The 11,910-nt window shown below is 36.0% G+C and overlaps 1 protein-coding gene across 2 annotated transcripts in view; it reads right to left on the reverse strand.

Annotated features, from left to right (window-relative positions):
• Impg1 (interphotoreceptor matrix proteoglycan 1) overlaps window positions 1–11,524 on the reverse strand; it is a 137,470-nt gene extending 125,946 nt beyond the window's left edge. For both annotated transcript variants that reach the window (XM_063226925.1, XM_063226926.1), the window contains exon 1: window positions 11,312–11,524. In XM_063226925.1, the coding sequence (XP_063082995.1) occupies window positions 11,312–11,378 (67 nt within the window). In that variant the 5' untranslated portion in view covers window positions 11,379–11,524. The remainder of the gene's footprint in view (window positions 1–11,311) is intronic.
• Between the last annotated feature and the right edge of the window lie 386 nt (window positions 11,525–11,910).

The raw sequence follows: 11,910 nt of genomic DNA on the forward strand, positions 1-11,910 counted from the left end.
TTTTAGTGTTTTTAAATTTTAAACAGAAAAAAGTAAGAAATACAATGAAATGGAATTTCAAAACAGGCTGCTAAGAGAGTAACAATAATCAACACATTGTGTATTGTTATATTCATAGTAGTTTTCAGAGTACAAGGTATAGACATGAAACATTGTCCAGAAAATTACTAGCACAAAACTTTCTCCTCAACGAACCAAGAGAAACCAATTGTATAACTATCTTAATTGTCTTGTGTTTATATATATTTTTTCCCTTTTTCCTTCTGTAATTCTAGTGTTGCAACTATAGGAGACACTACTCTGGTTTTGTTAACCTGCAGTTGCAGTGTGTTGGGAGAGCAGAACAGAGGATTGCACCTATAATACCGTTTTTACCTGTATTACCACAAAAGTAACCACTGACTCCTCAGGGAGGGCAGACTTGGGCCACGGTAAACAGAAATAGCTGTGCATCTGTGCTGGTCAACTCTCCGATGCACAAGGAGTCACAGTAAGTGATGTGAACCCCATTTTGGGTAGACACTGTTCCTAGTTTTTCTACTTTTTGAATGACTCCCTGAAGTCTGACACACAATTTTGATATGCTCTGATTTCTAACCTAAAAAGAGGGTAATAATACTAATTATCCTCAAACTGTAGTTTTAAAAGCCACACCTGCTTATTATGGAGTTTTAGTTTATTTTGAAATTAAATGAGAGAACAGCTGTGAAGAGTTTAGTAGGCTGTCTAGCACACTGTCATTATGATCTCATGGCAGCCTATTACATATTTAGAGGTAGGTTTGGGAGGAATAGGGCTGACTGATTTAGAAAATTAAAATACAGGCTTTACTTAGATAAGCAAAAATAACTTTTTAGTAAAATATGTCCCATGTATTATTTGGGGCACATTAGATACACATAGAAAAAGTGTTACTCTTAGAGGGCAGACATTGTCAGATTGCATTTTTCAAAAATGTCCCACGATACCTTGTTCTAAGAGATACATAAGATTCAGAGAAATCTAAATTAAAAGAATGAAAAACGTGATAACATACAAACACTAACCAAAAGAAGTTTGATATTGAAATGGTAATATCAAATGAAGTCAGAGCATTGTTATAAACATTTAATAACCGGCTCTGAGGAGCGAGGTGAGATTTGTGTATTTGCTAATTTCCATGTGTTAACCTTCTGCCATGATCGATTTTAAGTCATGAAGGTGACATAATTGAACACTGCATTGAGAAAAGATGAGTACCACAGGCTCCTGTGGCAGTACCAGCCAGCTGCAGCACACCACTAGGCAGAAAGAATTACAAAGATGAAAATGGACACACCAAGTGGTAAAAACTTAAAAGTCATAGGGGAAGTGAAAAATTAAAATTTCATATACTTACTCATCATGTAAATTATGAAATAAAAATGAGCAGAAAACAAAACCCTCCATAATATTAGATGCATTATAAGCTATTTTCTTAACTGATACAATAGGTAGATAAAAATCCATGAAGAGAGAGATTTTAAAAATATGCTCAAAATTGACCCAATGGACATAGATGAGTCTCTCAGTCATAAAATATACTGTCTTAATAGGACAGGGAAAACAAAAATTGACATATATGGGTCTAGAGTGCAAATCTCAATGAATTTATTTATTTTTATTTTAAAGAGAATAGAATAGAATAAATAAACAAAACAGAAAAAGCAGATCAGAACAAAACAATGCAAGCAACACAGGATTTCAAAACAAGACAACAGGAAATCAAAAGTGGCTACAATAATGTGTCTTGTTTTCTTCGAAATAGTTGTCCATATCTTCACACACAATGAATAAAACCAATCAAAACAAAAGAATGAAAGCATTACAGGTCTTCAAAACCATACAATAAAACAATACTTCATGTGACAGGATCCTCCCCAAAAGCAGGGATATCTTGGTTATCAACCATGGAATAGATAAGAAAAATATGATATTTTTCCACATCCTGAGGCTCTGCTCCAGTGAGACCTGGTTAGTGGGTAAGCCCTCCACAGCCTAGGGAAGAAGTCATGTCCTGAGGCTCCACTGCCATTAGGGGAGCATCAGAGAACTGCTGCCCTCCAGGAACCCTGGATCAGAGGAGCCCAGGTGCCTAGCCCAATGCCCTACACCAAGGAACTGGCAGCCAATGCAGGAAATGCCCAGGATGCAGCAGTGGGTTGATTTTAAAAAACACAGGAAAATGTCAAGATGAAGGAACAAAATATAATCTCAGACTTCCAGCCCACCCAGAACAAGTTTAGGAGACACATATACGGTAGAAATTAGAGGTTACCGACCTGAAATTTCAACTTAGTTCTTTTGTTGTTGGGTGAATTTTACATGCCTATGTCTGATGGTCTGAGTGGCTGTTTTTAAGATAACAAGATGCATTATGGTAGCCATAATTTCCTATTATCTTGTTTTGAACTCCTGAATAATTTTCATTATTTTATTTTGTTTTATTCTGTTTTGTTTAGTTTAGTTTTATTATGTCTGATGATGTGGACAGCTATCTTGAAGTTAATAAGATATGTTATGCAGCCACTGTTGATTTCCTATTATCTTGTTTTAGAGTCCTGTATTGCTTTCATTATTTTATTTTGTTTTGGCTTTATTCTGTTTTGTTTTGTTTGCCTTTAATATCTTTAAAATAAAAAAATAGGAGAACTGGGGATATAGCTCATCAGCATAATAATCACCTCCTTAGCAAATCCAAGGTTAGTGGGTAAGATCTTTCTACCTCAGGCTCCTGAGTAGCTGGGATGATAGGCATGAGCTTTATTCCTGGTGTCTACTCCTCCCAAAAAAGTAAGTAAGAAAACAGGAAAAAATATAATTTATGAAAACTAGGGAAGATACAGGATAACTAGATATTGTGACTGATTCTTAAAAATTGTGACTCCTCTTAAAAGAGGAGTCAAGTCTTTCAAAAATATGTTTTTCAGGGTTTAACAGAAGGCTCTAACAAACATTCAGGAAGAGACAATTTCCTCTTTTTTTTGGTGCCGGGAGTTAAATGCAGGACCTCATGCATGCTCTACCAACGAGCTATATGCACAGTTTAGTAATTCCATGTTTATACAAACTCTTATGAAACAAGTTTATTTATGAAAATGAGTATGACAATTATAAATAAAACATTAGTACATGGAATCCAGCAATGTGTGAGCAATAACCAAACTGGGTTTATCTCTGGAATGTAGGATTGGTATAATATTTGAAAATCAATTAAAGTAATTTTGAATTAATGAATTAAAGGAGAAAATCCACTTGCTGATCTTAATACATATAGAAGAAAGAGTAAATTTCTATGTCTATTAATAATTGAAAACAAGTTAGGACTAGGAATGAAATTTGTTTGCTTGGTAAAGAGCATTTACAAGAATAAAACAAATACAAAAAGCTAAAGTAAGAATCATACTTAATGGTGAAATATGCAATGTGCCCCTTTAAAGCCCGTAATGAGACAGGAAAGTCCATTATGAGTCTCTATTCCAGATGACCTATGGAAGCAGTTAAAAGTAAAAAGAAATAAAAGACAGAAAGATGGAAGAGAAATACCTACATGTTCTTCTTCAAAAATGATTGGATTTTTAATAATGGAAGACTCCAAAATTGCTAATGAATTTTCATAACTGAGATTGGCAAAATTGATTACAAAACCAATGTGAAAATACCAGTTGCATTTTTATATAAAAATGCAGTGGGAATATAATTTCTATGACTACAATAAATATCAAGTATCTAGGGAGGAATAAGACTAAGTGTGGAATCTTTTTATTAAAATAATTATGCAACTTTACTGAGAGGAATTAATAAAAGAAGAGATTTTCCATTTTCTTGGGTAAGGAGACAATATTAAAAAGGTACTGAGTCTCCCCAAAGTAACCTATAGATTGACAACAAGTCTAATCAAGTCTCTGCAAGCCAAATATAGTCATATATTTCAAAACATCATACCACACACAATAAATTCCTGTAATCTTTTTTTCAAAATTTATTTAAAAGGAAAAAGAGAAAAAACAAAACAAAACAAAGCAGTGTAAGGGTACAAGTAATACAGAACTACAAAAAAAAAAAACCACAGTAAGAAATCACCAGTTAATAGATTACACATTATCATCCTAGAGACAGTTGCTCAAGTCACAGTATCAAAGAATACAAAGTGGACATTGAAACAGTGAGACTGCAAACAGTTGTGTTCAATGATTCAACCAAAAACATTAATGTGGTCATCTATTTAACACCCCTAAACACACTTGCTGTTGTATCCTTTAGAGCTCTTTTTTTCCCTCTCAAATTCCTATAATCTTGTCAATTTAAAAAATAAAAGTGTTTTGTGGAAATTTGCAAACTGATTTTTAGGTCCAGAAGAGCTTAAACACTTTTATAGGAAGAGGAAAAACCAGGACAAACATGCCATGCAAGGTACTGAGAGTATTGTAAATTTGCAATACTTAAAGCAAAGTGGATTTGGCTAAGGGTAATATCTCCCTATGTTGCCCAGTTTGGCTTTGAACCCAAGATCTTTCTGCCTCAGGCTCCTGAGTAGCTGGGATGATAGGCATGAACTACTATATCTAGCCTTCTCTACTTTTATGAAATCAGTATTTTTAAATTCCACACAGAGCATGTGATATTTGTCTTTCTGTACTTGGCTTCTTTCACTTAACATGTTTTCCAGATTCATTTGTGTGGCTGTGAATGGCTAGATTTCCTTTCCTTTTGCTGCTGAGTAGTATTCCATCATGTGTATGAATCATATTTTTTACATCACGTTCCTGAGGCTGTTTCCATTTGTTGGTTATAATGAATAATGCTGCCATGAATGTGGGAATGCAGGTAGCTTTTTAAATACTGATTCCTGTGCCTGTGGGACTTATTCTGAAGTCACTGGGCAGGCTTTGGGAGTTCTTATATTTCCCTTTCCTTTTATTGAAGGAGAAGGTGGCAAATAATTTATAATGAAGTTGTAGACTTAATAAAAGGGGATCCTTTGGTGGTCCTCAATATCACGTCTCATCTTTTTCTAGCAAGGTGATAAATCATGCCTTTTAAATCTGCTGCACAGGAGAATTGCCGGAATAGCTTTAAGAATTCATCTTGGGCCCCACCTGAGGTCTATGGAATCAAAATCTTCAGCTCAACAGCCCCAGGGCTGGCGTAGTTATCAAGTCTGAGAACTGAAGCATGAAACCTTTTAGTCTGGAAAACCAAGTCAGTGCAAAAGGAGACTGGCAGGGGAAGGTCTTTTGGAAACTGGTGGGGGTGGGTTTAAAATCATGGGTAGGTAGGAATAAGGTTAGCAAAGACAGGCACTCACTGATTGCCTCTGAAATAAAAGAGAAGGGGAAAGTCTGGATAGAGTCAGAGAAACTTTGAAGAAGAAAGACAGCAGTTGAATATTATTAAATAACCTCAGTCTTCTTGGGAAGTAGGAGAAGGTGGTGATAGCAATGGGGACACTTATCATAGCCATTGCAGGCCCAGCATTTATTGGCCATTGTTGGAGCAGACACCTCCCTAAAAGTCCTTTGAGGCAGACATTGCTGTTTGTATTTTAGGGATGAAAAAAATCATAAAGTTGGGGGGGAGTCATCTAGGAGACCGAGTTGTTTTCTCAGCTCATACAAACTCCCTGTTCTTTGCAAGCTCAGAGCCTCTGCTCTTTAGGCTGCTTCCGTCACTGCCTCTGTGGAAAGGGGCTGTTGGGCTGCAGCCCCATGGGGAGAGGGAAGGTTTGGGAAGGGGGTTGGGGTACCAAGGGAATCAGGGAAGGTTGGGACAATGGGCGAGCACCTAGGTCCCCTGTAGGACAACAGTGTCTTTCACAGATGCACTCCATGTATTAATTTTTTTCTAATATGTAACACTTGGCATCTCAGCAATGAGAGCAGAAAAGTTAAGTTTTCCCAGGTGCAATTAAAAAGCAGGTGCAATTAAGAAGGTCAGGGCATACAGTCTCTAACAAGAAAACTGTGGAATTGTGTGGAGTTGTGTGAGTGCAGGGGCCCAGACAAAAAGATCTTAGGATTGATGTGCAGCATGTGAAGACTCAAGCAGGGAGAAGAACCTCAGCCACTGGGAGAGGCCGAGGTAGTGGGGAGAAAATGAGATCAGATCCAATAGAAAGAAAGGGGAAATTGGTAAAAAGCAGTGCCTCAGCATTTTTGCAAAGCACAAAGATGTTGCAAACTTAAGAGGTGAAATTTTGGTGTTTGGAGCAGGTGATAGTATTACTTTTGGACCAAAAGAGGTTTTCCCATTTTGTCAAATAATACCCATAAGGCAAGGTACTACTTTTAAATAAATACAATCCTCAATAAATTGCTTACCATTAAACTGGGACTTTAATGATAGGTATTTAAGGAGACACCTTGAACTCTTCTTTGAAGAGCTCATAACTTTACATCTATTTTTTTTTTTTTTTTACTTTTTCCTTTTTATTGGTGTCAGTGATCGAACTCACGACTGCCCGCTTACAAGGCAGGCGCTTATGCCGTTGAGCTAAATCCCCAGCCCCTTTATGTCTATTTTTAAATGCATACCAGAAATTCTAAGATAGGTGCTCCCAGTTCCATCATGTGGATTTCCAGATGCAGGATATGACCTGCTATTCTGAGATTAGCCATGAAAATAGGAGGTAGCAGTGGCTCAGAACTAGCAATCATCCAACGCTATTAGTAAAAGAAAGTTGGATTTTAAATGAGCAGTGAAACTACATTAGTCCCATCATTGTATCGCACTGATTGTTGGAAGAATAGGATGTGAAACAGGACTGGATATAGCTCATATTTGAGTTTTGATTCTAATTCTTCTACCTCAAATGACTTTAGTACTCTTTGTCTCAGATTCCCAACTACAAATGAGCACATTACCTGTCACCCATCTTAAGCTTTTAGAAGAAAAATACATTAAGCTAAATGACTAGTGACATTTGTCACATCTCTGTCTGTAGAGTGTTTCGATCAGATCTATACTGACCTGAGCACACTGGGTTAATAATAGCACCACGTACTTCAGAATGTGGCTTAATTAAGTGTACCTTTTGTTTATTTGTAAATGCAGCAGGAGCATGAAGATAGACAAATTTGGTCTGTGTGTGCTATTTTCTGGGGTGAAAGCTCTCTGATGTGGGACTTCTCACTAATTTCGAGATCCTGACTGAGCTCCCTGAGATTCCTTTCCCTTTAGCTTTCTTTACCGCTTCGCTGGGGAACATACTCAAAGAGATGTCAGCCAGGGAGAAGACCCGTGAATAAAGAAAGCCAAGCATGAATCAAGGTGGCTTTGTGAAGGTACTCAAGGCAAAGATGCCATTTCCTCAAGTGAATGGATGCAAATGGGAGTATTACCTGTTCATGCTTACAAGTAGCCTCACTTCCTGTAGCTCTCTGATATTCTTTCTGCATTTTCTGTGTCTGCCAGGGGCACAGGCCTGGGAAAATGTTCTCCACAAATAGTGATAGCACTGCCTGCTGCAGTTCCCAGATGGATGGAGGCATTTCCATCCATGAATTCTTGTCCCCATGGCTGAGCTGGGAGACCTGTCAATTCATTTCAAGCTGGCGCTGGCATTCACACTGCCGTGGAGCCAGAATACAGAGCACGCCCACTTCCTTTATTAAAGTGGTTCTATTTGTCTTGGTGCTCTTGTTCTGTGAGGCTGTGGGTCCCCAAAATTTACCTTTTGGGAGGATAAAACTCACATTCTTGTTAGAAGCTTTTCTTCCCTCCAACAAACTGCTTTTGCATGATTCTAAGGGTCGAAATAACCAATTTTCATTGTACAGCTACAGAAATATTGTATTCTTTCTTTTTTATTTTAAAAAACAAATGAGAAAAAAGGATAGAAATGATACAGAATTTAATAGTAAGAAATTAACACTAGGTTATCTTAGAAATAGTTGTTCAGGTCACAAGATCTATGCATAAAAATGATCAAACAATGACAGCATAAACTGTTCTTTTTGATAAATTAGCAAGTAGTGTGGAAAAGACTGCTGTCACCTGGAGCTTTACAGTTCACAGCGCAGCAAGGAGGCCAGCACTTTTGTTATAAATCTTAAAAAAAGGTTAAATTGTATTTTAAAGTAAACTTTGTTGCCTCAGGTGGATTGCTTACAAACAGAATAGTCTGTGAAAATGATTGCAGCAACAAAGTGCTATGGGAATAGCATGCAAATGGAGCTGTAGTTAGTATGGCAGCACTCTCACGGTTGACAGAAATGGCCGAGGAAGCAGCAGATGATGTCAGCCTGCAAGTCTTCTAATGTGTTCGGTGATACAAGCAGAGAGCCCACAAGGCAGCATTGCTTTTTTTTTTTGAAAGCAAGTAGATAATCTGGTAGCGCTTTAGGTGTGGTGCCATAGTTTCCTTAGTCGAATGCAATCATCTTTAAGGTACAAATTTTGATTTTAAGAACATCTCAGATGTAATGGAACCTGACCAAAAGTATCTGCAGTGATGATCTTGAATTACACGGTCTGAAGACTATAGAACAGGCAGATAAAGTACAGGGTCTAAGAAGTAAACAAAACCGCCGCTGGCAGCTCTCTCTATATATAAAGAGTCTATGTTAATGGAACCACAAGAAGGGAGAATAGTTTCCTGCATAATTTTATGAAAGGAGCTCGTGTCCCCATGGTACAGGATTAGCAAGAAGTGAAGTATCTTCAAAAGTAAATTTCCTGACATTTCTAGCTACTAAAATATGTATCCTGCCTTGGTGAACTAATAATAACTTAGTGAAAGGCTTCATTTAGTATAACCAAATGTAATGCAAAAGGGACATATTAAGATAAACACAATCTCTATTTTAGGACTTGCCAAGGGTGAGTTTTCTCTCTTTTCTTTCTCCCACGCATTGAATGTCAAAAGCAATAAAATGACATTAGCTGTAGGAAACGGCAAGATAAGAACATAAAGCGGTGCCATGTGTATGAGAACTCGCACCCCGTTCACTAATCCCAAAGAGAAAAGCGTTTGTCTTGAAATAATTTTTCTTTGAAACATTGAATTATATATTTTTGTATGTGCTTGTATGTTAAAATAATTTTATTTAATGAACACTTGGAAATTGACACATTTTGCCTTTGTTCATCTATGGAAAAACTACATTCAGAATCTATGAATTCTAAATGAAACCATTTGAAATATTGACATGTTTAGAATCTTTCTGTATTTTGTATCTAGCACAGCATTGTATATGTGGTAAGCACTCTCTAGGATCAAACTGGGAAAAATCATGGTGACGTATTGACAAACTTAGAAGCAATTTATCATGGCGTAAAATTCTTTATATTGCTCTGACCTGGTAATTTTATTTTAGTGAATTTATAATGAGTCTTAAGCACTGAGAAATTTATGCACAAAGCTACTTGTCTTTATTGTAGTGTTATCTAAAGCAAATAATTAAAAACAAGAAATTTCCTTTTGCTGAGTATTCAGATAAAGCAAATGTTTATTATATACCCTTTAAAGAAACATTACACAGTCAATAAAATGTTTGCCAAAACTAGACAGCACTGCAGAAATCATCACATGCAGAAAAACTGCCAAAAACCTGATGTAGTGCATTGTAGAACTTAAACCAAGTAGCAATTCTATGAGGATAAGTAGAAAAAGACTGAAGACACTTGGGGAGGTGCAGGTTGTGTCTGGATGGACACATTATGGGTACTCTCTTAAATAATTTTTTGATTTTTTAAAAAGTAACTGAAAAAAGCAACAGTTAAGCATAACACTGAATTGTTGTGCTTAATAGTTAGCTGTGTTGATTGAATGCTTTCCTTCTCTCTGAATCATTTTCTATGTATGTATTCTCACGATGGTTAATTAGTCACAAATATGAACTCGGTCTGGCTGAGTACATAAATTTTAATTAATATAGACTTCATTAATTGAAGAGTAACAGCTATTCCCAGATCTTAGCATCATATAGAGTAAAAAGCCCCAAACTAGTAATATATTGGTGTTTTTTTATTATGTAGTTAGAACACATAATTCCCTAGAAATAAGAATATAACATATTGTTGCTTTTTTGTGAGCTTGTTTTATTTAACTAACTGTATATAATTAGACTATTTGAAATTGTTTCTAATAGCTGATATGTAATAAATGAAAATAAAACAATAGTTCATTTAGTTCACATAATTAATCAAATAAAAAGCAAAACTGATTTGCCTGATTGTTTATCAAGCAGATAGATTAGTGTGCTTCAGCAGGTTAAGCTCAGAATATACAGGAATACCATCATTTATTTCTTGTTAAAACATTTTTTATAAATGTAAACCTTTAAATACAATTGATAATTGAAAAGGAAGGTAAATAAACTTTTGCTTCATCTACCATCATTTATAGTAAGTAAAACACTATGGTAACTTTAGCACAATCCTTTCTGGAAATCTTTTCTTCCTCCAAATACAACCACTGAGAATTTATGTATGAAATAATAGAGAAAATAACGTCACAGTTATTTCATGACTTACAAATGCAACAACTGTTTTACTTTCTGTGGATATTTTTAAGACAAGACTTCAACTAAAATTTTCATTATTTGGGTCTCTTAATGTCATCCTTAAAGAAGAACCTAGTGTGTTTGATTTCAAACATCTTAAAAAGATTGACTATGCTATAATTATTAGGCTTATTCTTTAAAATTCAAATTTTCTTTAGGAGTTTTTTTTTAAAAACTAAAATACATTATTTTTGTTAGGTAAGCTTGTTTTGTGGCTTGCTTTATTTCAATTCAGTTGAAACTCTCTGCCATAGAACCCACACTGTCTCATTCTTTTCATTACAGACTTAAGAAATAACCACATTTCCAAGGCTGTCAGCATGAATCCTGAATCTCATGTGCTATTTTCTAAGTTGAAGCAATTCAGGATTTACTTGGGAGAACATAAGAAATGCGTTTTGGTTTGATACAGCTCTTAAAAACTAACTTCAGTTTTAAATGGTGTATGTTTAATTTAGGTGGATAAATTGAATTGGTTTCATGGTCCTATTGTTATTCATATTAATGATATGACATTGCATTACACGTTTTACAATAGCACATAGTACACATTGTTGCTTATTTCGACACAAATTGCACATATGCTTGTGTAGTGAACCTTAAATTACAAACTAACATTTTTAGTAATGAATCATCCAATCAACTGACCAACCAACCAGTCAGTCTATTCAGAGTCTACCATTTACTTACTAAGATACAGTGGTAAACTTGTCAATTCTGAATGTTCACTACTATATATAAATTTTTATAGATAAGCAATTTTAAAACTGAACATTTAAACCACTCACCTTTGGTTCCTTGAACTTGAAGAAAAATCCAAAACACAAAAAAAGTCCTTCTAATTTCCAAATACATCTTGCCTTTTGTGCATTAGCAATTCTGAAAATCGCTGAGCAATCCCAAATCTCTTTTGAAATAGTGAAAGGTCAGGAATATGACAGATAATAAAATATGTGTTCCAGCTGAGTGAGGCTAACCTTTGTGGTTTACCTTTACAAGTGCTCAGTTAGGGAGAACCTGCGGTGTGTGTGTCCGGATAATCTGCTTAATTTTCTCCTCCAATGTCAGCTCTGCTTAAGGACCAGCTGGAGAAGCCTTTATCTCATTAACCTTCTGAGGAGCATCTGTCAGCCACGCTCCAGCTCCCTGGATGCCCTCAGAACCAAGTGTCCACAGATGCTTTTTCTCTTTTCATTTTTCACCTGTTATAGTGACACAGGGAAAGAGGAAGTCCTTCCCAATGCAGAAGAAGACTGACACCTGGGGTCAGATGTTTCCCAAAACATAACATGCCCAAGGAACATTCTTCATAGGAGCTTCGTTGCTCTCTCTAAAAGATCTGCTTAATGAATGTGTACTATTGTCTAAGATAGAAAAGCTGTCTCCA

Source organism: Cavia porcellus, unplaced genomic scaffold, assembly GCF_034190915.1.
Source record: "Cavia porcellus strain 051 isolate PalLab524CR breed Dunkin Hartley unplaced genomic scaffold, mCavPor4.1 scaffold_16, whole genome shotgun sequence".
NCBI classification, from domain to species: domain Eukaryota; kingdom Metazoa; phylum Chordata; class Mammalia; order Rodentia; family Caviidae; genus Cavia; species Cavia porcellus.